The sequence below is a fragment of the Callithrix jacchus genome, chromosome 15 (genome assembly GCF_049354715.1).
Source record: "Callithrix jacchus isolate 240 chromosome 15, calJac240_pri, whole genome shotgun sequence".
NCBI lineage: Eukaryota > Metazoa > Chordata > Mammalia > Primates > Cebidae > Callithrix > Callithrix jacchus.
This window is the reverse complement of record NC_133516.1, coordinates 66,865,984-66,893,929: the sequence shown is the minus strand read 5'-3', so window position 1 is coordinate 66,893,929 and position 27,946 is coordinate 66,865,984. Positions and strand designations below refer to the sequence as shown.

The 27,946-nt window shown below is 47.5% G+C and overlaps 1 protein-coding gene across 13 annotated transcripts; it reads right to left on the bottom strand.

Annotated features, from left to right (window-relative positions):
- Positions 1-1,349: 1,349 nt before the first annotated feature.
- On the bottom strand, positions 1,350-27,946 carry CPNE9 (copine family member 9). 13 transcript variants are annotated; one of them, XM_054245918.2, is made up of 21 exons: positions 27,700-27,946; positions 27,148-27,188; positions 26,980-27,026; positions 26,793-26,896; positions 26,298-26,334; positions 26,079-26,204; positions 25,764-25,840; positions 19,299-19,362; positions 19,075-19,178; positions 18,811-18,915; positions 17,293-17,334; positions 16,888-16,963; positions 16,729-16,782; positions 16,229-16,290; positions 14,966-15,012; positions 13,847-14,028; positions 13,455-13,582; positions 5,808-5,910; positions 4,815-4,872; positions 4,398-4,471; positions 1,350-1,752 (listed from the first exon to the last, which is right to left on the bottom strand). In XM_054245918.2, the coding sequence occupies exons 1-21, from the start codon at positions 27,765-27,767 to the stop codon at positions 1,567-1,569; spliced, it is 1,785 nt and encodes a 594-aa protein (XP_054101893.2). In that variant the 5' UTR covers positions 27,768-27,946; the 3' UTR covers positions 1,350-1,566. The 13 variants fall into 13 exon arrangements, with proteins under 13 accessions (XP_054101893.2, XP_002758651.3, XP_078207727.1 ...); XM_002758605.7 differs by having other exon boundaries at positions 26,079-26,081; XM_078351601.1 differs by lacking the exon at positions 26,079-26,204 and having other exon boundaries at positions 26,505-26,896.

Genomic DNA, 27,946 nt, shown 5'->3' with positions numbered 1-27,946 from the left:
GAGAGATGCTAGAGAAAAGGTATGGGTCTGAGGGAAGGGGCTGGGTTTGGGGCCGGTGGGTGTGAAAGGGCTTGTGTCTGGTAAAGCGGCGAGATCTCTGTGGGTTGGCAGGAATGTGCTCCGGGTTACTGATTGGAAGATGGTGCCAAAACAGCTGATTTAATGTGAGTGGGTCACCTCCTAGCAATGCGAACGTGGACAAGATCCGTTCTTCAAGTTTCTTATTTGTAAAATGGAGCTTGAAAATTCTATTGCCAATTATTGAGGGTTTCAGAGAACTTGGATGGCAGGGGAGACACCCTTAAACAATGCTTCTCCAGTTTTGTCATTAAAGAGGAGCATGAAAGGGTCTTCCAGGCTTCTGGGACAAAGCCCAAAGCATCTGAAAGCTTCTATCTTAATGCAAGCTTTGCATTTGACCCACTGAAATGTATGTTTTCTAAAAACCATCCCAATAAAATCGACATACCAGGAAGATGTTTGCTGATTAAGATCTTGGGATCTGAAGTCAAACTGATGAATTCTTTTAAACAAATGCCTCATCCTCTTAGAGCCTCAGTTTCCTCATGTGTAAAGTGGGAATAATATATGGTACTTGTTCTCACACAGTTGTGAGAATTAAATGAGATGATGCTTGTAAATCACCTAGCACACGGTTTAACATGTAGTGAATGTTCAAAGAAAATGTTAGCTGTTATCCTTATTAAAATAATTCAGAAGGCCGGGGCATGGTGGCTCACATCTGTAATCCCAGCATTTTGGGAGGCCGAGGCAGGCAGATCACCTGAGGTTGGGAGTTTGAGACCAACCTGACCAAATGGAGAAACCCTGTCTCTACTAAAAATACAAAATTAGACAAGTGTGGTGGTGGGCGCCTGTAATCCCAGCTAATCCAGAGGCTGAGTCAGGAAAATCACTTGAACCTGGGAGGTGGAGATTGCGGTGAGGCGAGATCACGTCATTGCACTCCAGCCTGGGCAACAAGAGCGAAACTCTGTCTCAAAAATAATAATAATAATAATTCAGGATAAATGGATCAAAATAGAGTTATACAAAGTCATCTCCTTTAGTTGTCAGGAATTTGTTTGGGAATCTGGTGAAAAGTATGGGCCATGTGCTGGATCTGGATTTTATGAAAAAACAAACAACTGTGAGCCTCTCTCCTGAGGAAAAACATACAAAGTTTCGCTTATTAAACTCTTTGAAGAATGTATGAAGAAGTGTTGGATGAACATGTTAGGATAGGGATGAACCTAGCTGAAGGCATCCTGGTTCCCTTCCTCTTGATGCAGCCCCAGGCCTTGGGTCCCATAGTCTTCCTTCCTTCCCCAAGATGCATGGAACAGAGGTGGAGTAAAGATCAGCTTTATTATTGGCATGAAGGCAGGGAGGTGGTGATAGTGCCAGGCCCTTCTGCAGGCAAGGAGGCGGAGTGCTTGTCAGCCAGCACTAATCCTTTAAGTTGGCCCTCCCAGTGAGGTCCAGGGTTCCAGGTGCCTCTGACTTAAAGCAGAAGCAGTGGGTGAGCAGGTGAGCAGACTGTGAGGCATTGGATATGTGGAATCCTCAGGGCTGCTCTGGAGCTGGAGTCGGGCTGGGGTTGACAGGGGGTGGGGGCCGAGGCTGGATGTCTCTGGTACGCATATAGGACAGCAACTGCTCCGGGATCTCGGCCAGCACATCCTTGGCCAGTCGGGCCATGCTCAACACCTGGTTCCCCGACCGGTCCACATAGTCTCGGAATGGGACGAACTGGGTCAGGCACAGACAAGAAGATATAAGCCATGACCAGGAGAGAGGGCATGGGGGTGCAGCAGGGAGGCTTCTTTTTTGACCCCCAATATCTCTTTCCAACTCTCACAGTATCTCCCTCCCCACATCTTGAACAGTTTTCTACATTTGCTGTCTCTCCACCCACTTTTTTTTTCCACCTTCTATTCACCCTCAACCCATTCCAGTTTGGCTTCACACAGTCCATTGAAGCTGCTCTTGCTGATGTCATCAGTGGCCCTGTGTTGCTAAATCAGTCCAGTGGACAGTAATTTTTAGTCCTCATCTTGTTTGACTTCTGTTTAGTTTTCCGTTATATTTGACCATAATTCTTCTGGACACATCCCATTCTTAATGCCACACTCTTCTGGCTTCTTGCTTACCTTTCTTGAAGCTCCCCCCTCCCACCACCATTCCTCTGGTCTACTTGCTCTCTAAATCTGGTCCCTTCTCTCTCTCAGCTCTCTTCCTGGATGATTTCATACACATCCATGACTTTAAAAATTGTTCCCTGGAGGGAAGTAGAGCAGGCCAGGAGGTAGGGAGGGAGACCTGGAAAGGAGGGAGCAGGGGAGGCAAGGGGCAGGGACCAGGGAGAAGGGATCCTGAGAATCGGAGGAGCCCAGAGAGATGGAGTTGGGGCAGGAAGGAAGAGGAGTCTGTGAGAAGGGGCTGGGAAAAGAGAGAGGCCTAGGAGAGGGACTTGGGGAGAGGAGGAGAAGAAACGAGGTATTGGGGGAGAGGAACTGATAAGAAAGTGGAGAATACTCCCCTTTCTGTGTCCCTGTGTTCTCATTGGGGGGAAAAGGGGAGGGCCAGTGGGAGGGGGAGGTGGGAAGGGATAGCCTGGGGAGAAATGCCAAATGTGGGTGAAGGGGAGAAGAAAAGCAAAGCACACTGCTATGTGTGTACCTACGCAACTGTCTTGCATGCTCTGCTCATGTACCCCAAAACCTAAAATCCAATAAAAAATTAAAAAATAAAATAAAATAAAATAAAAATAAAAATAAAATAAAATAAAAAAAAGAAAGTGGAGAATAAAAAGAAATCTGTTTCCTGATGACTGCTGAATTTATATATCTATCATGACCTCTTTTCAAAAAATTATGTTTCATTTTTATTTTTTATTTTTCCTTTTGAGATGGAGTTTCACTCTTGTTGCCCAGGCTGGAGTACAATGTCACCATTTTGGCTCACCGCAACCTCCGCCTCTCAGGCTCAAGCAATTTTCCTGTCTCGGGCTCCCGAGTTGCTGGGATTATAGGCATGAGCCACCACACCCAGCTAATTTTGTATTTTTAGTAGTAGAGATGGGGTTTCTCCATGTTGGTCAGGCTGGTCTCAAACTCCCGACCTCAGGTGATCCACCCACCTCAGTCTCCCAAAGTGCTGGGATTACAAGTGTGAGCCACCGCACCCAGCCTTTATTTTTTTAATGTAGCAGAGATAAGGTCTTGCTCTGTTGCCCAAGCTGGTCTCAAAACTCCTGGTCTCAAAGAGGTCCTCCTGTCTTGGTCTCCCAAAGTGTTGGGATTATAGGCATGAGCCGCCATGCCTGGGCTCATCCCTCACCTCTTTTTAAAGTCCAGAGCCACATATTTAGCTGCCCTCTAAATTTTTAGTATCACCTCTAAATATTTAGTATTACCTCTCCATTCACTTGTCACAGATACTTTGAACCCAATGTATGTATGTTCATAACTGAATTCTAGCTCTTTCTGCCAAATCTCCTCCTCTAGTTTTCCCCTTCCCAGCAAATGGGATGTCATTCACCCAGTTGCTTAAGCTGGAATACTGAGTCATCCTTGAAGCCTTCCTCATTCCCCATCATCATCTAATCATCAGGTCTTGTAACATTTTCTTCTTAAATATCTTTTGAATCTGCCACTTTCTCTCCCTCCCCACTGCTTCCAGCCAGATCTCTATCACCTCCCCTCTACTACTTCAAAGGCTTCCTCACTAACGTGTCTACCTGCCTTCTCTCTTGCCCTGCTGAAGTCCACCCTCCATGCAGCAGCTAGAGAGATCCTTTAAAAATGCAAGTCTGACCATCTCACTATCCTATGTAAAATCCTTTAAGAGCTTTTCAATTCTTTTATAACAAACTCCCAAATTTAGCCTCCCTTCTCACCCTTACCTGCTACCCTCGCTTCTGCTTTTTCATTGATTGGGCCAGTTCTTCTGAGCCTCAGAGCCTTGTCACATGCTGCTCCTGTCCCTGTAATGCTTATCCCCTCCCTTAGGTCTCAGCAAGCTAAATAACCCTTCCCTGACTATTGTACCTATGTTAGGTCCCTGTTACAGGCTCTCACAGTGGCATTTGCTATTCTTCTGGAGTACTTACCACAATCAAATGAGATATTTATTTGTGTGATTATTTATTATTGGTTGCCTCCACTAGAGGGCAGGAGCCTTGGGGATCTCCCGACCTACACCATGGATGTACCAAGGCTGCAGCAACCTTCCTATTTGTCAAAAAGGATGTATTCAAGGAATGAGAAAGGATGAAAGAGTGACAGGGAAGAAAGTAGGAGACTGAGAAAGTAACAAGTGTGAGTGGCTCCCAATTTAGCCTCTTCTTCTCACTGTGCCTCTCAGCTCCACCATCTCTCCCAGGTCAGGTCTACCTGAACGATGTCCCGCTCTGCGTAGCGTCCCCTAGAGGACACGCGCACATCATCACCATCCAACTCTTCCATTGCTGCAGAAAAGACACCCCTCAGCTGAATGGCCTCTCCGGCATACCCCATGTTGGCCCCTCCCTTTGAGCTCCCCTTTGGAGTCATCAGGAGAATGCTTAATGCTAGTGTTCAAGTCCTATGTCTTCTACAAAGTCCATCCTCCCAGGAACCCCAGGGGGAAGTATTAGTATCATCAGCCTTGGTTCTGATAAGGAAATGGGTTCAGAGAAGGTCTGTGACTTGGTCAAGGCCCCACAGGGGTATCTACCTTGTCTCTTCTGTGAGGCAGGCCCAAGTACCCGACCCCTTCCCACTTTTCTCCTCAGTTCTTAGTCCCATTCAGGGACACCCCATCGTACTCACCCTCAAACATGGCTGGTCCTACACCGACGATAATGATAGACATGGGCAGTGAGGAGGCCTGTGGGGGAAAGAGGGTGAACCGTTGGAGCAAGCAGCCATCACCAGGGAGGTAACTGTTAGGGGAAAGTTCTCCATGTATGTGTGTCATGGTTCTGCACATCTTGCAAGCAGAGGCATTGATTCTCTCTGACCCAGACTACTTTTTCAAGGATGTTTCTATATCAGTCAGCCTTGAAAGATTCAGTATTGCCGGGCGCAATGGCTCACGCCTGTAATCCTAGCACTTTAGGAGGCCGAGGCGGGTGGATCACAAGGTCAGGAGTTCAAGACCAGTCTGACCAACATAGTAAAACCCTGTCTCTACTAAAAATACAAAAAATTAGCCGGGCATGATGGTGGGTGCCTGTTATCTCAGCTACTCAGGAGGCTGAGGCAGGAGAATCACTTGAACCCGGGAGGTGGAGGTTGCAGTGAGCCAAGATCGCACCATTGTACTCCAACCTGGGTGACAGAGCGAGACTTTGTCTCAAGAAAAACAAACAAACAAAACAAAAAAAGAAAGATTCAGTATGTTCCTCTAGAGCAGAGGGCATATTTGCTTACTGTCCAACATAGTTTTAAAAAAAGGTCTCACTGGAGACCTTTGGAACAAAAGGCAAGCATGCTTACTGTCCATTATAAAAGACTCAAATTCCCTAAGCTCAGAGTTCCTCTTCTGTAATGCAACCCACAGTGGCTGCAAGGGTCATCTGTCCCTCTCCACATCATCCAGTGGGAACCAGGACTTAGAGAATTCAAGCAAATGCTAATACTCCAGCTACTGCTTTTGCTGGAAATCAAAGTCCTCTGTCTCTAATCCAAGAGTCTTGTGTCTTCTGCCAGCATCCATGAAACTGGCAGGCTAACTTGTTATCTTGCAAGTAGGATAAAATCTTAGCCTCTTCACAGTATTAACATTACTCCTCCCTGCCAAGCCCTCCTCCTCAGACTCACGCTGACGATGGCCTCCTTGGTCTGCGTCATGTCAGAGATGACCCCATCAGTGATGATGAGCAGAACATAGTACTGGGAACCATCAGAGATCTTGGCTGCAGCCCTGGATGAGAGGCCAAATCAGAATCCAGCTGAAAGCCAGACAGGCCAAAGGAACACCTTACCTCCAAAGCTTCCACAGCCAGTGGTGGACAGTGGGAGGTTCTGAAACCCATGCTCCTTCCCCAGACCTGGCAGCCTGCCCCTGTCTCTCTGCCTCTCTCTCTCTCTCTCTCTCTCTCTCAATATGTGTGTGTGTATGTGTGCACGTGTGTGTGCGTGTGTGTGTATTTTTGAGACAGAGTCTCACCCTGTTGTCCAGATTGGAGTGCAGTGGTGTGATCTCAGCTCACTGCAACCTCCGCCTACCCCAGGCTCAGGTGATCCTCCTGCCTCAGCCTCCAGAGTAGCTGGGACTACAGGCATGCGCCACCACGCCTGGCTAATTTTTGTATTTTTAGTAGAGATGGGGTTTTACCATGTTGGCCAGGCTGGTCTCAAACTCCTGACCTCAAGTGATTTGTCTGCCTCAGCCTCCCAAAGTGCTGGGATTACAGGCGTGAGCCACCACGCCTGGTCTGCCTTCAGTAATATTTATTGAGCACTTACTGTGGTAGGCACTGGAAATACATGAGGAGAAAAAAATAAATCCCTCCCAGCCCTCTGGAGTGAGGCAGACATTAATCCCAGATTCACACAAAAAGGTATAAAATTACCACTGTGATGAGTGCTGTGATGGAAGGGACACTGCTATGACTGGGTACAAGGGGGGAATCCTGGCCGGGTCCAGTGGCTCACACCTGTAATCTCAGCACTTTGGGAGTCCAAGGCAGATGGATCACTTGAGGCCAGGGGTTCAAGACCAGCCTAGCCAACATGGTGAGATCCTGTTTCTATGAAAAATACAAAAATTAGTTGGGCACAGTAGTGGATGCCTGTAATCCCAACTACTCAGGAGGCTGAGGAAGGAGAATTGCTTGAATCCAGCAGGTGGAGGTTGCAGTAAGCCCAGATCACACCACTACACTCCAGCCTGGGGGACAGAGCAAGACTCCATCTCAAAAAAAAAAAAAAAAAAAGTAAATAAAAAGAGGGGATCCTGATGTGACCCAGAAAGTCAGTGAAGGCTTCTTTAAGGAAGTGATGTTTGAGGAGAGAGAGACTAAGTGAAAGAGGAGAGGGATCTTTCTAGGAAGAGGGAACAGCAAGGACAAAGGCACTGTAGTGGGACTAAAGGACAACTTCCCTGTCTGGAGGACAGAAATTGAGGGAAGCAGACTGGGCCATGTGGCTGAGGGACATAGAGCTTAGACCCCACAGAGATTTATCAACCCCTGGCAAGATTTTGATGTTTATACATGAGCAAGAGCAAAGGCTGAAGGCTTCCTTGCTTCCCTGTCTCTCCCATTTTCTCTCTCTCCCTTCTTTCCTCTGCTGACCACATGTCATTGCCTGGGCTGCTAGGTCCCATGCAGTCCTCCCCCAGCCAGTCTAATAGCTGCTTCTAGAGCTCCTTTTCCTGCTCTCACTAGTCTTTGAATCCAAGATTGTTTTTCATCTGAAAAGGACTGCAGAATTCATTGAGTCCAGTCCCTTTATTTTGCATATTTAAAAAAACAGACCTAGAGAGGGCACAAAGGCAGTGGCAGACCCTGGTCTCTTGACTTCCAGTCTCCAGGCCTGTGTGGATTGGAAAGGATGGAGCTATGCTGTCCAATAAGGTAGCCTTAGTTGCATGTGGCTATTGAAATTTAAATTAAATAGAGTTAAACATGCAGTTCCTTGGTCACCCTAGCTATTTTCAAGTGCTCCATATCCATATGTGGCTGGTGAATACAATATTGGCCAGCATAGATACAGAACATTTCCATCATTGCAGAAAGTGTTAGTGGACAGTGCTGTATTGAAACCTCAAAATGTGAGGAAAGGCATGGAGAGGTTGTAGAATTATAAAATAGCTTTGGGGACAGGTAGGGTGGCTCAGGCCTGTGATCCTAGCACTTTGGGAGGCTGAGGCAGGAGGATCACTTGAGGCCAAGAATTTGAGAACAGCCTGGGCAACATAATGAGACCTGGTCTCTACAAAAAAAATTTAAATTAGCTGGGCTTGGTGGCACATGCCTATAGTCTCAGCTATTCGGGAGGCTGAGGCAGGAGGATTGCATGAGCCCAGTGAGCCATGATTGCATCACTGCACTCCAGTCTGGGAGACAGAGTAAGACCCCACCTAAAATAAAAATAAAAATAGGCCGGGCATGGTGGCTCATGCCTGTAATCCCAGCACTTTGGGAGGCTCAGGTGGGCAGATCATGAGGTCAGGAGATCAAGACTATCCTGGCCAACATGGTGAAACCCCGTCTCTACTAAAAATACAAAAATTATCTGGGTGTGGCAGCGTGTGCCTGTAGTCCCAGCTATTTGGGAGGCTGAGGCAGGAGAATACCTTGAATCCGGGAGGCAGAGGCTGCAGTGAGCTGAGATTTCACCACTGTACTCCAGCCTGGGTGACAGAGGAAGACTCTTCCTCAAAAAATAAATTAATTAAATAAAATAATTTTGGCTCAGTTTGCCTAGGCTGAGTGGGAATGGGTCATGATTCTCTCTTTTTTTGAGACAGAGTCTCACTCTGTTGCCCAGGTTTAAGTGATTCTCCTGCCTCAGCCTCCTAATTAGCTGGGATTACAGGTGCTCACCACCATGCCTGGCTAATTTTTATTTATTTATTTAGTAGGGATGGTGTTTTACCATGTTGTCCATGCTGGTCTTGAACTCCTAACCTCATTTTTCAGGTCTTAGGTTAGATGTTACATCCTCAAAGCCTAACCTCAATGCATTTTAGTAGTTTAAACCTCTCTCCCCCCTAGAACAATATCCTATTCTCTGCTGCCTGCTCAGCACCCAGCTTGGTACCTGACACGTATTAGGTATGCAATTGGTATTTGTGAAATGAGTGACAGGAAAAGGTACCAAGCTAGGTCTCTGAGGAGGCTGGGGCTAGAATTCAGGCTGAGGCTGAGGCCGCCTTGGCCTCCCAAGGTGCTGGGATTATAGGCATGAGCCACCATACCCAGCCAGCCACCATGCCTGGCCATGACCCTCCTTTACATCATCTACTCACTTCCTGAATTCTGGCCCCAGCCTCCTCAGAGACCTAGCTTGGTACCTCTTCCTGTCATTTACTCATTTCACAAATACCAATTGCATACCTAATACGTGTCAGGCGCCAAGCTGGGTGCTGAGCAGGCAGCAGAGAATAGGATATTGTTCTAGGGGAGAGAGGTTTAAACTACTAAAATGCATTGAGGTTAGGCTTTGAGGCTGTAACATCTAACCTAAGACCTGAAAAATGGGTTGGGTTTAGCCAGGTGGTGATGGGGGGTAGGGTGGGGTGATGGGGATGGGAAGGTAAAGGGAAAAGTATTCCAGAGAGAGAGAATGGCAAGTGCAAACCACGAGGAATTGCATGTAGAACTATAGCAGAGAAAGCTGGATCTGGTGGCTCACATCTGAAATCTCAGTGCTTTGGGAGGCTGACATCGGAGGATCCCTTGAGCCCAGGAGTTTGAGACCAGCTGGGCAACATAGGGAGACCCTGTCTCTACAAAAGTAACAAAATTAGCCTGGCATGGTGGCATGCACCTGTGGTCTTAGCTACTTGGAAGGCTGAGGTGGGAGGGAGGATAGCTTGAGCCAAGGAGTTCAAAGCTGTTGTGAGCTATAAAGGTATCACTGTACTTCAGCCTGGGCGACACAGTGAGACCCTGTCTCTTAAAAAGAAAAAAAAAAGACTGGGTGCCGTGGCTTATGCCTATAATTCTAGCACTTTGGGAGGCCAAGGTGGGTGGATCACAAGGTCAGGAGTTCAAGACCAGGCTGGCCGAGATGGTGAAACACCATCTCTACTAAAAAGACAAAAATTAGCTGGATGTGGTGGCAGGCACCTGTAATCCCAGCTACTCGGGATGCTGAGGCAGGGAATTGTTTGAACCTGGGAGGCAGAGGTTGCAGTGAGCCAAGATCGTGCCACTGCACTCCAGCCTGGGTGACAGAGTAAGACTCTGTCTCAAAAAAAAAAAAAAAAAAAAAAACTATAGAAGAGAAGGGACAGTGGGCATCATGGAAGGGTTTGGGGGCACAGGAGGTATATCTTTGGTTCCCTGTAGATGCAGTGCATTCTCAAGGCTATTTTGATCTGGAAGTTAGCTGAGGATATGGGTGAATGGCCAGGGGAGGCCAATCAGTGCCTCACTTGGCTGTAGAGTGGGGAACAATGGAGTCCTTTGTGATCATCAAAATCACAGCTGCACACTTGACATACATGATCTAATTTAATCCTCGCTGCCATTCTATAAGGTAGGCACTTTAAAAATTTCTATTTTTAGGGCTGGACACAGCAGCTTATGCCTCTAATCCCAGCACTTTGGGAGGCCAAGGGGGTGGATCACCTGTTAGGAGTTCAAGAGCAGCCTGGCCAACATCTGGCAAAACTCCATCTCTACTAGAAATACAAAAATTAGCCAGACATGATGGCAGGTGCCTGTAATCCCAGCAACTCTTGGGGCTGAGGCAGGAAGAGTTGATTGAACCTGGGAGGTGGAGATTGCAGTGAGCTGAGACCACACCACTGTACTCCAGCCTGGGTGACAGAGAAAGACTCCATCTCAGAAAAAAAAGTTGCTATTTTTAAAATGAGGAAACTGAAGCTTAGAGACATTAAGTAGCATCCCCAAGGGATTAAAAGCTGGGGTCCAAGCCCATGCTGACCAGCTGAGCCTAAAGCTGGAGTTCTTGCTTTTCTCACTCTCCATCCCCAGCCCATTCTCTGGATACTCCTCTGTATTCACTGCATACTCTAGTCTTATTAAACGCTTCACTGTTTCATGAACTTGCTCCTTCATGCCTCTGTGTTTTTCACATACCATTCCTTCTACCAGGCCTACTCTGCTTCTGTTTCACTGATAAAGCCTATTTCATCCTCTAGACCCAGCTGAGCAGTCCCCTTTATGGTATTGGAGCCTATACTCTTCCCCCTCTCTCTAGCATACTGCCTCACCCACCAAGATGGGCTGTCTGCTCCTCTAAGTGGGTTCTCACTGTATGATCTGCTGGATAAAGCTAGATGACTATAACTCCACTTAAGACACCTTTTTCCCCCTAAATTAAACATGGATGCAATGTGAGAAGAATATAAAATTTGCATGAATTTTTAAGATGAAATACAGAAACTTCAAAGACATTTTCAGCATGGCTGCTTTCGGCTATGCCCCCAGATTCCCCCAGAGGGACGCTGTCACTTGCCTTTGCCGACAGGCTACTTGCTAGAAAAGTCTGGGAAGCTCTGGTCTACAGAAGGCAATGATTTATTTATATTTCTGTCTCCTGCACCAAGGCGGGAGCTCCCAAGGGCAGGGACTAGATCTGATTCATCTGTGAATTTTCAGTGCCCCAGCAGAGAACTGAGCACACAGCAGATGCCCTTTGAATAGTAATAATGATAATAATAGTAACAGTAATAGCAAACACCTAGAGTACTTATGATGTGGCAGGCACTGTTCTAGGTGCTTGACATATATTATTTAGTTAGTCCTCACAACAACCCTATGAAGTAGACATTGTTATTTTCCTCATTTTACAAATGAGGAATGAGGCACAGAGAGGTTAAGAGTCTTGGACCAAAGCCACAGCTGGCGAGTGATAGAACCAGAGTGTTAACTACCCAGTCCGGCTCCAGAGCCCACACTCATGGCACATTGCCCCTTTACTGAATGTTTACTAAATGAATGAATGAATTTTGAATGAGTATAGTTGCATAAGATAATATTTAAGAAGTCTGCTTAATAACAAAAAATATGCTCATGTTCTAGTATTAGTGAAAAAAACCAGTAGTGAAATGTTACATGTATAATAATTTGAGTATAGTTGTGGATGCATAGGAAAAAGAACTGTATATACAGCCACAATTCCATGGACAGTATTCAGTGTGATTTCTTGATTTTCTACTGAAATTTTCTATAGTTATTATTAAAGAATCTATTATCATTACTACAAATTAGAAAATAAACAAATCTACTAGAATTAATACCTGGGTGATGAAATAATCTGTACAACAAACCCCCATGTGTCAAGTTTACCTATGTAGCACATGTACCCCTGAACTTAAAAGTTAAAAAAAATAAATCTTTGCTAGGGAAAAAAGTCTATGGACATATAAATCTCACTGAAATCCTTCCACTTCTATTCCCTTTTTGTTTCATATTTTTACCTCTAAGCTTTCTGAGGTGCTTTGTGTTAGATGGGTTTCTTCTGTTTACTATAAATTGGAGTTTGCTTATTTTTGATTCAATCAAATAATGTTTCTCTTTTTTAAGGTCAAACAGAGCTTTTCTTATTTATGTTTACTGACATATGTTTGGTTTTATTTCTGTCATTTCATAAATTTGTTTTAAATTTATTTTAATACCCTCTTTGGTTTTTTAAGTTATTTGATATATGATCTGGGTTTTCTTTGCTTTATTTTTATTCTGAAAATTTGGACAGTCACTCTTCAAGTTTTTAACCTACCATTTATTGAGCACGTACCATGGGCTAGACACTGTGCTAATACTTCTTACACTGTTATCTAATTTTAACCTTGCAATAACTCTGTAAGGAAGCTGCTATTGTCATCCATTATTACACCACCTTACAGAGATGAAGTGGATGCTTAAAGAGGCTAAGTTGCCTAAGGTCACATGGTTAGTGAGTGGTGGAGCTAGGATCACATTCAGGTCTGATGCTAAAACTTAGGTCTTCACCATTGTGCTGTAGGCTCTTCTGTCTCTTACCCAAACTCAAGGGCTGGGTTGTCATCCCTAAGCTGTGGGGTTAAGGTAATTTGCTGATATCCTTTCTTCCCCATAATAAGGTACAGTCATCCCTCAGTATCCACAGGGGATTGGTTCCAGGACCCCTGTGGATACCAAACTCCTCAGATGCTCAAGTTCGTTACATAAAATGGTGTAGTATTTGCATATAACCTATACACATCCTCCTTGTTTAATTAAAATATTTAATTTTGAAAAAATGAGCCAGGCATGGTGGCTTACGCCTGTAATTCCAGCACTTTGGGAGGCTGAGGTGGGTGGATCACCTGAAGTTAGGAGTTCAAGACCAGCCTGGCCAACATGTGAAACCCCATCTTTCCTAAAAACACAAAAATGAGCTGAGCGTGGTGGTGTGTGCCTGTAATCCCTGCTATTTGGGAGGATGAGGCAGGAGAAGTGCTTGAGCCTGGGAGGCGGAGGTTCCAGTGAGCTAAAATCATGCCACTGCACTCCAGCCTGGCAAAAGAGTGAGACTCTGTCTCAAAAGAAAAAAAGAAAAAAAAAAAGAGAGAGAGGGATTGGGTCTCACTATATTGCCCCGGTTGGTCTTGAACTCCTAGGCTCAAGTGATCCTCCTGCCTCAGTCTCCCAAAGTATTGGGATTGCAGGTGTGAACCACCGTGCCTGGCCTCTCCTATATACTTTAAGTAATTCTAAATTACTTAGAGTGCTCCTGACTATCCTTGGGGAGAGAGTCCCTTATGTGGGTCCCTGCATTTCCCCCACCCCCACCTAGTTTCCTTACCTGGCCACTTGGTTGATGACAGGAGCAAAGTAGGTGGGCCCATAGAGCTGCACTGTGCGCAGGCTCTGGAAATAGCTCTCCAGCACACCCTCAATGCCCGCACAGTTGGGGTCCTCATCATTGTTGTTCTGTCAAAAAATATGCCCTGCTAGGCTGAGCCCATGCAGGGTACACCCAGGAGTGCTCTGATCCCAGTTCACTCCTTCCATTTTTCATCAGTCCCTTTCATGCTCCCCTCCAAACCCAGCCCTGCTCCCCTCCCTGCTCTGCCATCCTCTCATAGCTTCCTGTTTCTCTACATGCCCTTTGAAGAAATGTAAACAGAACAAAATCATCAAATTGGGTGGGCCAGATGCCAGGGAATGGAGGGTAGGCTCTGGCCCATACCATACCAGGGGGAACTGGTGGGAGATCCGTCCCTCTGGGGGCAGCTTGGCTCCAAAGCCATAAGCTGGGAAGAGCTTGTCGCTGTCATAGTCCTGGATGATCTCTCCCACTGCCTTGAGGGCCATGGCATAGGCGCTGAGCTGGTAGGGACTCATGTAGTGCAGGGAGGTAGGTTGCAGAGGATTCCCTGTAGGGACACAGGAACCCCAGCCTCGTGATCATTGGATCATCCATCTGTTCACCTGTTCACACCATTGTGTGCGTTCATTCAACTATATCCATTTATCTGCCCTCTACCCATGCTCTCCCTCCTTATTTTACACAATCATCCATTTGTTCATTTATCCATCTGTCCACCCACCCATCCCTATACCTATTTATCCATTTACCTACCTACCTACACATCCATCCACCCATCTACCTGGTTATAGATCTATATTTAAGTCTACTTATGCGTCTTTATCCACTAATCTCTCCATTCTCTTACACAGCTATCCACTTACCCACTCATCCATCCATCTGTCCATCCATCCATCCACCCACCCACCCACTCACTTGTCTACTTGCCATTTTTCTTCATTTGCCATCCACTTATATAGCAATATTATTTTGTCCATCCAGCTAGCCAGCCCTCTCCATTCCATTCATTCTCCTGTCTATTCTCATATGGATCCATCCACTCATGCATTTCCCCTAGCTAATTACTTGTTGTTTCCCCAACTTAAACTCTGGTCCATTTGTCCACCCACATACCCATCCATGCATCTACTTGTCTAACCAATTATACTTACTCACCAACCCATCTACCCACTCCATTTCTTCATGGATCTATGCATTCATTCATGACTCACCACCTATTCACCTGTCCATCTTTCCTTATACCCTCTTTCTCTCTCATCCATGAGTCTACTCATCCACCTGTTGAGCTATCTATCCTTTCAACCTTCTATGATCCATCTACCCATCTATTTTTCTGCACTCTATTTTCCTGGCTGGGTTTTGCCTAAGTTTGGGCTTCTTGGGTAGGTAAACTTTTATCCCCAGGTAAGAATCCAGACCACTTCCTGATGACTCCCTTAGATGTCCCATCCCACCTCCCCCTTGTTCCCTCATCCATGCCTCACCATTGGAAGCTGTAAAGTCAATAGCTACTGTGAAGTTCAGCTGTGTCCTGTTGGGGAAGCAGATGAGTTGAGAGGTGAGGAACTAATAATTATTACATTACTATTTCTCAAACAATAATGTACATATGGATCACCTGGGGCTCACGTTAAAATGCAGATTCTGATCCAGATGGTCTGGGTAGAGTCTAACAAACTCCCAAGTAATGCTGATGTTGCTGGCTCATGGACCACACTTCAGGTAGCAGAATTAAATGCCTACTGTGTGGCAAGTGTATTAAATGTCATTTAATTTAACCCTTACTATAGCCCTGAAGTAGTAATTAATATCCCCATTTGGCTGGGTGAGTTGGCTCATCCCTGGTGGATAATCCCAGCACTATGGGAGGCCAAGGTGGGCGGATCACCTGAGGTTGGGAGTGCAAGACCAGCCTCACCAACGTGGAGAAACCCTGTCTCTAATAAAAATACAAAAAATTAGCCGAGCGTGGTGGAGCATGCCTGTAATCCCAACTACTCTGGAGGCTGAGGCAGGAGAGTCACTTGAACCTGGGAGGCAGAGGTTGTGGTGAGCCAAGATCTCGTTATTGCACTGCAGCCTGAGCAAAAAGAATGAAACTCCATCTCTCTCTCTCTTTTTTCTTTTTTTCTTTATTTTTTTTTTTAAGATGGGGTTTCACCATGTTGGCAGGCTGGTCTTGAACTCCTGACCTCAAGTGATCCACCGCGCCCAGCTTTTTTCTTTATTTTTTATTTTATTTTATCATCCAGCCCAAAATGTCAGAAACTCCATCTCAAAAAAAAAAAAAGAAAAAAAAAAAACAACAACCATTTTACATAAGAGAAAATTGAAGTGCAGAGAAGCAAAGTACCTTTCCCAGATCTGCCTGCCTCCTCCAGACCAAGCAGAATGTCCCCTATAGTCTGCTTGGTTTTTCCCACTCTCTCTACCTTTTCCTCTTGCCTGACTATAACTTCGTTTGGGATCCAATTAGGTTAGGTTACTGGGGCCACCAATGAAGACCACTGGTCTGGGAACCATCTTCCCAGGAGGAGCTGAAAGCTAAGAATGAAAGGCAGCCCCATGAAGGGAACTAAGAGGAGCAGTATTTTGCATTTTACAGAGCACTTTGTAGTTGGCCAAGTGTTTTAAAATTTATCTCCATGTCACTAGGCCCTGACCATTCATAAATAAGAAACCTGGGGCTCAGAACTGGGAGTAATTTATTGCCAGGCTTTCAGCCCAGAGTTTGGCCTGTGACTCACCCTCCCTTGATGTAATCAACAAAAGTGAATTCAGAGTCCACAGAGAAGGAGAGCAGCGTCACCTGTGGGACAGAATAGACAGCCCTGTCACTTTGGAAAAGGCAGTTGGGGTGGCAGAAGGGAGGGAGGCACATGGGATTTGGAAGGAGGCACATGACTGGAGGCAAATGATTCTACCCGCTCCCCCAGCCAGCCCCACCCTGTTCAACTTCCGACAGGGAAAAAAGGGGAAGCTGTCAGAAACAGTTGGCTTTCCAAAAGTATTTTAAATTGGGAAATGCAACTTAGTTTTTTCTTTCATTCTGTAAAAGAGTAAAATCTGAAAAATTTCCTGAGAAAAAAACAAAGAAAAAGTTAAGTGGTGCTCCTTGTGGCCAACATTATTATTCCAAGTAATCTGTGCCCACTGTCTTGCCTTGCCCTCAACATTTGTCATGCTATGTCAGTGGGGACAGACACGGAAGGATCCAGGGAGGGCCACAGCTTCAGGGAGCACTCACAGTTCCCGAGTTGACATATTTCTTCTTCTTACATTTCTTCCGAGGGTTAAGTACCTAAGTGGAGGTAACAGTGATGATAAGAAACAAAGGAAGAGAGGTCCAGACTGAGCACACTAGGATGGAGGGCCTCGGTGACCTGGGAAAGGCTGGAATGCTCACCTCATATACTGTGAACTGGTTCTGGGCCTTGCTGAGCTCCCGGTAGCTGGTGGTGAACTCCCCAATGAAATCGTGGCTGCAATGAGGTAGGCATGGCTAAGCAGCAGCTGCTGCTGGTTTGGAACCAGACCTGAAACCAATCTTTTATTCCTCCTATCCTAAGCCCCTACTTAGGCCGCAGGGCACTAGTGCTGGGGCCAGAAGGGAGGCCAAACATAGGGAAAAACGGGAAGAGACAGTGTCCAGAGAGACAATGCGGGGATCAGTTTTATCCAAGACACTAGTGTTTATCATCACCTTTCCTGGCTCCCAAAGCTGCTTTGGGGTCCTCAGTGAATGTACAACATATTATTGAGAACTGCTTGGGTCAAGTACAGGAGAAGGGACCATGTGGGGCAGTTCTACCTTCCATCCCGGTCCCAGTCGTACACATCAATCTTCACTGTTCTGAAATGTAGGAGGTAAACATGGTGAGTGTGGATGATAAACCCGAGACACCTCATACACTTAACCATACACATATCACCTCCCCGTCCACCCATTTGTCTTTCCATTAACTTGTTCATCTTTAAACTTACCTCCCATCCCATCCTGTCTATTCATTCATTAGTCCATGCCTGTACCCAACCATCTACCCCTATTAAGACTATTGCTGTTAGTACCACGAGTACTTTTTTTTGTTTGGTTGGTTTTTTTCCTACTCTGAGCCTTACTGTATTCCAGGCATTGTTCTCAGCACATTCACAAATTGTCTCATTTAACTTAACAATCACCCTATGTAAAGTAAGTACCATTATTCTTATTTTGGGATAAGGAAACTGAGATGCAAAAAAAAAAAAATTAATTTGGCTAAGATCCCATAGCTAGTAAATGACTGAACTGAGGTTTAAACTGAGGCATCCTGATTCCAAAGACTTTGTTCTTAACTGTCATGCCTAAATCATTCCATATGTCTGCCTATCAGTATATTAGCCCATCCAACCATCTATTTATCCATCTAGCTACCTATTTACCCATACATCTGTCAGTCCAATTTCCTATCAGTTCATCTCTTTAGCGACCTAGCTATACGTTTAGCCATTCATTGACTCACTGAGGCATGCAAGCATCCATCTGTCTGTCTATTCATCTACCCAACTATATAACATCTATCCATCTGGTTATCCACTCATCAACATAGCCATTCATCCACTCATCTATGTGCCCATCGATTCTTCCACCCTCCCACCTACCATTTACCTTTATATTACCCATTTACTCACTCATTTGGTTTACCTATCTATCTACTTTATACCCATCTATCAACTAATTCACCCACAAATCCATCCATTCATCCATTTGCCATCTATTCACCTATCCAACCATCAATCCACTTGTCACTCTACCTATCTTTTTGTATTCCACCTGCTTTTCCATTCATCCTCCTGCCTCCCCAGTCATCCATCAAACTCTCTTTTATTCATTTATCACCCACCCACTCATCCATCTGTTAATCACCCATCTGTATATCCACAAATCCACCCATCAGTCCAATTATCCATTCATCTGCTATCCATTCATTTATCTGCCCTTCTGCCCACCCACCAATTCATTTATGTATCCATCCACATACATATCCAGCCATTTACCAGTTTACCTATCCAACAATCCATTCATGTATCTGCTTATTATTTGTTCATCTCCCCTTTCATCTACTTGTCCACCTACCATTCCATCCATCAGTTGATCCATCCCTGGGTAGTCCACCTATCCATCTGTGTGGCTATTCGTCTGCCTCTCCTTCCACCCAACCTCATGTCCCAAACTGTCTCACTGAGCAGGACCATCCAATGCTATTAGGATACTTTTACTATTATTCTTGGGCCCAGGAACCCCACTGGCATGTCCTTGGCTCCTTACTCCCCAGTTTATGCTGAAGCTAACCTGTCATAGTCTCCATTGCACAGAGCCCGCACAGGGATGCTGAAGGGCTGCCACACAGGATTCAGTGTGTTTTTCACAACCTCTGTCTTGTGGCAGATGGTGAACCTGGAGGGGAGTGGGAGGGATTGGTATAATTTATCTCGTGACCAGGGGTAGGACTGAATCCAGAGACAGAGCCTGATGCTCTCAGAGATTCCTGAGATCCCCCACTTGTGAAGCACATGCCCCCACCCCAGTCTAAGAGCCCTGATGGCAGTGACTCACGTGCCATCTTCATTGCTCCTGTAGAACACAAGGAAGGGGTCTGATTTCCCAAAGAAGTCCTTCTTGTCCAGCTTGTTGGCACACAGCTGCATGGTGGCAATGTCCTAGGGATGGATGAAGTTGGGCTGGTGACATCCAAATTGCCCATAGCCTTCAGACAGTCCATTAAAGGGCTTATGAAGAGAGAAGGGAGCTCCTGGGTCTAGCATGTGGCCCTTACTGACCCGACAATTGCTAAGCTCTTCTGCAGTCAGCAATATGGTCCCACACTTCTTGCCTGGTACACCCCTGGAAGCAGAAAAAGCCCTCTTAGTGAGAGGAGGGATGGTAGGCAACAAGGACTGAGTGGCCAGTCTGGGGTTAGGTGGGCCAGGGGATTCAGTCCCTTCTGTCTTGAATGCCTTCTGGTGAGGAAGGGCCTCACTTTGACGGGTGGGATCTGTAAAAAGGGCTCAGACCAGCTTAGGTGAACATCTCACAACAGTGGTATGAGAAAGACATGGGATTTAGAGTCAGTGGATTCTAAATGATTGTTAAGCTGTGTGACCCTGGGCAAGTTATTTCCCCTTCCTCAGCCTTAGTTTTTTTCTCTATGACATGGGAATCATGATGACTTGTCAGGGCTGTGAAGAGATCTGAATGAGTGCATGGAAGGAAAAGCAACTTGTAAGCTTTACAGATATGAGCTGGTTGTATTCTTCCAAGCAAACTCTGGTTCCTACTATATGCTGGGTGCTGTGATAGATACGAATTGGGCAATTGGCGCTCTCCAGCTCTGCTAGACTGCCCGCAGCGAGCTCTGGGGGCAGGGGGAGGTGGAATGTCAAAGCCAATAGGTAAGTAGAGTGGGTTGTAGTGATGCCGAATAAGGGAGAAGAAGTTCTGTCCAGACCCAGGAACAAAAGGGCTGGTTTGTTAGGTCAAAGCTGATGTGCTTTCTGAAGACCATGGAGAGGGAGATTTTAAAGACAAGGGGACCTTATCCTTTCCTGATCCTAGAAGGAACACTTCCATGTGCTTGAACAACGCATACAAGGACCCCCATCCCCAGCAGTAAGAGACCTTGTTGATAGGGGCCTGCAACCCCTGATTCCCAAAGGAATCCAAAATGTGGCAGAGAGAAAACTAGGGTCCTGGGTCCCAGTACTGGCTCTAACTTGCTATGTGATTTTCCCTATCCTTAGAAGAGAGTTGAACTATTTCTTTCTTTTTATTTTTACCTGGTCTAAAACATCCTTTTATAGCGAAGTTGAACTATTTCTTTGGCTCCTTTGGTTTTTGACTCTTTGTGCTTTACAAAGAGGGAGTGTGATGAGGATAGGGACTATTCGCCTACAGCTGGCCATGGTGGCTCACATCCGTAATCCAAGCACTTTAGGAGGCTGAGGCGGGTGGATCACCTGAGGTCAGGAGTTCGAGACTAGCCTGACCAATATGGTGAAAACCCGTCTCTACTAAAAGTACCAAAAAAATTATTCGGGTATGGTGGCGGTTGCCTGTAATCCCAGCTGCTTGGGAGGTTGAGGCTGGAGAATCACTTGAACCCAGGAAGTGGAGTTTGTAGTGAGCTGAGATCAAGCTCTTGCACTCCAGCTTGGCTGACAGAGTGAGACTCCATCTCAAAATAAATAAATAGATAATTTGCCTGAACATAGGGGACTAACAAATTGTTGATTCTGTTGCCTTCTTATTGTTCTTTGCCTCCTTGGTGTTCTCCCTTACCACCTTATCCATCCAGTGTGAATTCCAGTCTGTGATTATAATAGTCATCCCCTTGCATCCTGTCTATTTTCCCCTTCTCTCACTTTTTTTTTTCCAAGAGTTGGGGTCTCAGGCGAGGTGTGATGGCTCATGCTTTAATCCCAGCACTTTGGGAGGCCGAAGAAGGTGGATCACCTGAGGTCAGGAGTTTGAGACTAGTCTGACCAACATGGAAAAACCCTGTCTCTACTAAAAATACAAAATTAGCTGGGCATGGTGGCACATGCCTGTAATCCCAGCTACTCGGGAGGCTGAGGCAGGAAAATCATTTGAACCTGGGAGGTGGAGGTTATCGTAAGCTGAGATTGTGCCATTGCACTCCAGCCTGGGCAAGAAGAGTGAAACTCTGTCTCAAAAAAAAAAAGTTGGGGTTTCACCCTGTTACCCAGGCTGGAGTGCAGTGGCACAATCATAGCTCACTGAAGCCTCAAATTCCTGGACTCAAGAGATGCTCCTGCATCAGCCTCTCAAGTAGCTGAGACTACAGCTGAGACACACCACTACACCTGGCTAAGTTTTTAATTTTTACTTTTTGTAGAGACAAGATCTGGCTATGTTGCCCAGACTGGTCTTGAACTCACGGCCTCAAGAGAGCCTCCTGCCTCAGCCTCCCAAAGTGCTTGGATTACAGGCGTGAGCCACGGGCCCAACCTTTTCTCTCACTTCACTATACTTATTTGGCAGAACCACAGCTGTAATTAAGCCTAACTCTGCCTAACCCATACTGCACCTATGAAACTGAACAAGGCCAGACAAAAACACACAATTATGTGAACTTGTGTCATTTTAAATGCATGCCTGCAGACCTCAAGAGGATCCTTAATGCTGCCTCAGAGTCATACTGTACATCCTGAGGCCCTTCACTCTTCAGTTTTGGTAGATGGCAGTTTCACTCCTCTCTCCTCAACCCCTAAAACCTCCTCCCCCATCCTTATTCTCAGCCAGTGACCTTGTTTCCCACTCACTGACAAAACTGAAGCAACCAGAAGAGAATGTCCACCCACCATGACACCTACACTGCCACCAGTATCTTCACCCACACAAGTGTGACTCCTACAGTTGCTATAAATGAACTGTCCTGTGCCTATTTATCCCTCCAGTGTGTACTACATTTCATACTGTCTTGTCTGTACAAGAAAATCACTTCAGGCCGGGCGTGGTGGCTCAAGCCTGTAATCCCAGCACTTTGGGAGGCTGAGGCGGGCGGATCACGAGGTCAAGAGATCGAGACCATCCTGGCCAACATGGTGAAACCCCGTCTCTAATAAAAATACAAAAATTAGCTGGGCTTGGTGGCGTGCACCTGTAGTCCCAGCTCCTTGGGAGGCTGAGGGAGGAGAATTGCTTGAACCCAGGAGGCGGAGGTTGCAGTCAGCCGAGATTGTGCCACTGCACTCCAGCCTAGCGTCTGGCGACAGAGTAAGACTCTGTCTCAAAAAAAAAGAAAGAAAATCACTTCAGTAACACTCACCTCCTTCTATTACATCAAGTTTGTACTCGGGCATTCCCATCAATGTGTAAATGTGGTATAATTTTCCTTGGAGAGATGGAGTCTCACTATGTTGCCCAGGCTGCTCCTGTACTCCTGGGCTCAAGTGATCCTCTCACCTCAGCCTCCAGAGTAGCTGGGATTGTACTACGACTGGCCAGTGTGGTATAATTTATCTCATGTTAAAATATTATTTTTTTTTTTGAGAAGGAGTCTCAATCTGTCACCCAGGCTGGAGTGTAATGGTGTTTTCTTGGCTCACTGCAACCTCTGCCTCCTGGGTTCAAGCGATTCTCCTGCCTCAGCCTCCCTAGTAGCTGAGATTACAGGCACACTCCACCATGCCCAGCTAATTTTTGTATTTTTAATAGACATGCGGTTTCACCATGTTGGCCAGGCTGGTCTCGAACTCCTGACCTCAGGTGATCTGACCGCCTCGGCCTCCTAAAGACCTGGCATAGTGGCTCACACCTGTAATCCCAGCACTTTAGGAGGCCGAGACAGATGGATCACCTGAGGTCAGGAGTGAGCCACCTGGTCCAGTCTTGTGTTAAAAAATTATAGACTTATTCTTGACCTCACTTCCTGCTTCAGCCACATCTCCTTTCCTTTTCTTTTTTGAAACAGAGTCTGCCTCTGTTGCCCAGGCTAGAGTGCAGTAGCGTGATCTTGGCTCACTGCAACCTCCTGCTTCTGGGTTCAAGCAACTGTCCTGCCTCAGCCTTCTGAGTAGCTGGGATTACAAGGGTACACCACCACTCCCAGCTAATTTTTTTGTATTGGGATTTCACCATCTTGGCCAGGCTGGTCTGGAACTCTGGACCTCAAGTGAATCACCCTCCTTGGCTTCCCAAAGTGCTAGGATTATAGGTGTGAGCCATGGTGCCCGGTCACACATCTCCTTTTCTCTTCTCCCCTTTGCTGTAAAACTCCTTGGAAGATTACTTGACTCCCATCCTCTTCTTCCATTCTCTTCACCTCCACCTCTCCTTCAAAACTATGGTTGCAAGAGTCACCAGGGACTAGGTGCAGTGGTCACACCTGTAATCCCAGTGCTTCGGGAGGCGGGCGGATCACCTGAGGTCAGGAGTTTGAGACCAGCCTGTTCAACATGGTGAAACCCTCTCTCTACTAAAAATACAAAAATTAGCTGGGCATGGTGGTGTGTGCCTGTAATCCCAGCTACTCAGAAGGCTGAGACAGGAGAATCACTTAAACTGGGAGGTGGAGATTGCAGTGTTGAGATCGCATCATCCCACTCCAGCCTGGGCAACAAAGAGTAAAACTCTGTTCAAGAAAAAAAAAAAGAGTCACCAGGGATTTTCATCTTGCTAAATGCAATGGCCAATTCCCAATCCTCATCTTTTCTGAGCTGCAGCAGCATTTGACGTGGTTGGTAACTCTCTCCTTGATATCCTTTTCTTTGCTTCCATGATGATGTCACCCTCTCTTGCTTCTCCTCCAACTTCATTCATTGCTCCGTCTCAGTCTTCTTTTCTAGGTCCAATTTGTGGAGCCTCAGTCTTTGGTTCTCTCTCTCTAGTCTCTTTCTCTCTTTTTTTCTCCTGCCATTCCTTCCCTCCTTTGGTGATCTTATCTAATAGCATAGCTTTAAAGTTAACATCTAAGGCCGGGCTCAGTGGCTCATGCCTGTAATACCAGCACTTTGGGAGGCCAAGGCAGGAGGACCACTTGATGACAAGAGTTCAAGACCAGCCTGATCAACACAGTGAGGCTCCCTGTCTCTACAAAAAATAATTTAAAAATTAACTGGGCCTGCTGGCATCTACCTGTAGTCTCAGCTACTTGGCTACTTGGGAGGCTTCAGTGGAAGTATTCCTTGAGCCCAGGAACTTGAGCTGCAGTGAGCTATTGCACCATTGCACTCCAGCCTGGGCTGCAGAGTAAGTGCCTGTCTTGAAGACAACAACAACAAAACCAGCATCCGAGACTCATTTGATACCTCCACTTGGATGTCTAACGTTTTATGAAACATAAAACGTCAGACTGAACTCTTGATTGAATTCCTCCCCCAACGTGCTTCTCCTTCACATGTTTTTGTTTGTTTTTTGTCCAGAGGCAGAGTTTCACTCTGTCACCCAGCTTGGGGTGTCACCCAAGCTTGAGCCCAGGAGTTCAAATTCCTGGGCTCAAGTGATCCTCCCACCTCAGCCTCCTAAATAGCTGGGACTACAGTTGCATATCACCATGTCTGGGTCTCCTTTTTTTTTTTTCCCACTATTCTCACATGGTGTCAATTCCATCTTTCCTGTTGCTCAGGCCAAAGACCTGGTATTGCCCGCAACTCTTTTCCTCTCACGTTCGTATTCAATCTATCAGGAACCTGTTAGCTCCTCCTTTAAAATATATCCTGAATCTGACCACTTCTCCCCTCCTTCAGTAGCGTGCTAGATTACTGTCAGTTTTCTCATTGGCTCTCTGCTTCTACCTTTGGCCACCCAAGGTTTATTCTGAACCCCACCACTAGCACCATCCTTTGCAAGCAGTCATATCATGTCACTCCTCTGCTCAGAGCCCTCCAGTGACTCCCATTTCAGAGTAAAGGTGGGAGTCCACTGCAAGGCCCTAACTGTTAGCTCTCCAACCTCACTTCCTCCTGCCTCCCAGTCACCTGGCTCCAGTCACGCTGGCCTCCTTTCTGTTCTTTGAATACACCAGGCTTTTGCACTGGCAGTTTCCTATGTCTTTCTTCCTCCATATGTCTGTACCATTTACTCCCTCACCTCCCCAGGTTGTTGATCCAAAGTTACCTGTCCATGAGGCCTGCTCAAACACACTGTTGAATCATGCACTTCCCACTCACCCAGTATTTCCAGTTCCCCTTATTCTGCTCTACTGATCTCTTTCCCTATAGCATTTAATATTGTCTAATCTATTATGTAATTTACTTATGTACTTTTGTACTGTCCTCCCCCCCACAACTAGAGTATCAGCCCCCTGAGGACAAGAACCTTTGTTTTGTTCACCATTGCAAGCTAGTCTTCTTTAGGAGTGGCTGACATAGGGTAGGTATACATAGTGTTTGTGGAATGGATGAAGCCCTGGTGCCTAGAACAGGGTGTGGCATATAAAACATGCTAATGCATATTTAATGAGTGGATGTAATGGAAATTCCTGCGGATTTGATTTAGTCCAGGGGAGTTCCCTGTGGAGAGGGGCTTGGAAATGGACCTTAAAGGTTGAATCACACTTAGAAAAAGAGTGAGGAGAGAGACAGAGAAAGAAAAAGAGGACATATCAGGCCTGAGACTGACTTGGGCAGAGCCCTGGAGATTGGATTTTCCTACGAGGGTGATGGGAGCCAGTGCTGTCCTGACCAGGGGGAACCCCAGCCTCCACTACTATCAGTCAGCGGCATCCTTGGGAAGGAGAATTTGGAAGCCTCCACCCCACTCCCACACCCCTTCATTCAGCTTACGTGAGGGTTCGCTCTACACGGCTGCCCTGGCCTCCAATCACCTCTCCCAGGGCCAGGAACGCTTGTCCCAGGAAATCCTATGCAGGACAAAGAGGCAGTGAGACCAGAAGCTCTGTGAGTGCTGAGTCCCAGCTCAGCCCCGGTGATGCTCCTGCACAGGGCCAGGCCAGTTCCCAGGTGGGTTAGCGGTGCAAGAGCCACTGCCCAGAATGGGCTTTAAAGGACGGGGGTATGAAAGAAGGAGTCTGTGGCAATCGCTGTCTCATCAGTCCAAGCCTGTGTCCCCAGCCTCTGCCCAGCCCCATTCAGCCTCACCTTCTGCAGGTCCCAGCAGTGGCAGCCAAGAAGGAAGAGGAACAGTGAGTGGGGGGCACAGGCAGGACACTCAGGCAGGAGGAGAGGGAGCAGGAGGGTGGGTTGGAGGCCTGAAGAAGATGGGGTCTGGTCGAGGGTTACAAGGAGTTCTAAGGGTCTTTTAACACATCCAAGCACCTCCTGTGCACTCCGCCAACCCTCGAGGAAATGCTTGCTCACCGGTTTGGAGATGTTGGTTTTGGAGTCCACGTTGTACCTAGGAAAAGAGTGGAACCGGTGTGGGGTGGGGCTGGCTGGGGGAGAGGCTGGAAAGGGGTTGGGCACCGAGTCTTGGTGAACATTTTGGGTGGAGGAATGGGTAGCTGTGGACCCGAATTCAGCTTTGGTCTCCTTTGGGGTAGGAGTCAGGGTGGAAGAGGGTCAAACCTGGGCCGAGGCCAAGTCAGGGGCTGCGGGGGCAGGGTCGTCTGGAAGGGGTCGGGCCTGAAGTGGAGCTGCGATAGGAGCAGAGTGGTGGGCGAGGCCAAAGCAGGGGACAGAACGGGACCACTTATCACTGAAGGGCAGGGCTCAGACTAGAGAGGGCCCTTCAGAATGGGAGGGAGGCCTGGGGGAAGAACCAGGCCGGGAGGCGAGGCGGGGGTGGGGCCAGCCAGAATTCCGGGTGGATCCAGGTCGGGGGGCGGGCCAAGACAATTCCGGGCGGGGCCTCACACATCGAAGCGCAGGTTTTGCTTTTCCTCAAAGAAATAGTCGAGGACGAATTTGCGCACGAAGTCTGGGTTCAGAGTGTTATCGATCACCTCGGTCCGTCCGAACTGGGCAGGGGGGTGGAGGGTCAGCGTGGGATGTGCAGCCCCGGGCGCGGCCCTGGGTCGGGAGAGGGGGCTCTGGGACTCACCTCCCGCCACTCCTGGCTGGCCCGGCTCTGCGTGTAAAGCACCACCACTGCAGGTGGGGGCGGGGAGGGAAGGACGTCAGGTCGGCTCGCACCCCTTGCCCCTACTCCACCCGCCCCTGAGTCGCGCCCAGACCCCAAGTTCCCCCTCCCGGTCCTGGAGCCGCCTACTGGGGTCGGACTTGGAGAAGGTATCAAGGTCTAGCAGGTTCCTAGAGAAAAGCAACAGACAGATAGAGAGTGGATCATCCTGGAGCCCGCGGCCTCGAGTCGGCTCTGAGCCCGGCACTGAGGGGAGGCATAGGGCTCGCAGCGAACCTCTGTCCCTCTTGACTACCCCAAGCGGGGGGTCCGCGCTGTCAGCACTCTGGACAGCACCAGAAATCGCTGTCCAGGAACCATGGCTCTACGGGCTGGACGCGAACGCACCCACACTGCCGCCAAGGGCCCAGGAAAGAGGGTTCGCCCCGGAACTTTGTCCTCCTGGGGCCGAGCTCCTACTGGGTACCTGCGACCCACTCCCGAACCCGTAGGCTGAGCCCTCTTTTGCGGGGTGGGGCTGCCCAAGATCCCCTCCTTCTCGATCCCACCAGCGACTCCCGTCATCAGCTGTGATTTTCCAGCCAATTACACCTCTCCCCCGGGGTCTAGCCCCTGCCCGGGCTGAGCCCCGGGGATGGGGCTGTGCCAGTGCCTAAGCCCTCCCCAGCGCGGCCCGCTCACCGGCAGGACACGGTAATTTCAATCTTGGTGGCCGGGACGCTGCGCTCTGAGGCTCCGCCGAGAGACATGGCTGGTTGGGCGACCCGAGCCGCAGGAGGCTGCGAGACCAGGGCTGCCGGAGCTAGGGGCGGCGGCAGCGGCGGGGCCGACCCATGTGCCTCGGCGACGGCAGCGGTGGCGGCGGCGGCGGCGGCAGTGGCTACACTCCCTCCAGCCCTGCGTTCGCTCCCGCCGCTCGCGCCCTGAC

Coding starts and splice junctions, on each gene's coding strand:
- CPNE9 (XM_054245914.2), bottom strand. CDS start 27,767: ATGTCTCTCGGCGGAGCCTCAGAGCGCAGCGTCCCGGCCACCAAGATT. Junction 25,841..26,078: donor ACTGCTGGGACCTGCAGAAG/GTGAGGCTGAAT, acceptor TGTCCTGCATAG/GATTTCCTGGGACAAGCGTT. Junction 5,911..13,454: donor GTCATCAACCAAGTGGCCAG/GTAAGGAAACTA, acceptor CCTCTCATCCAG/GGCTGCAGCCAAGATCTCTG.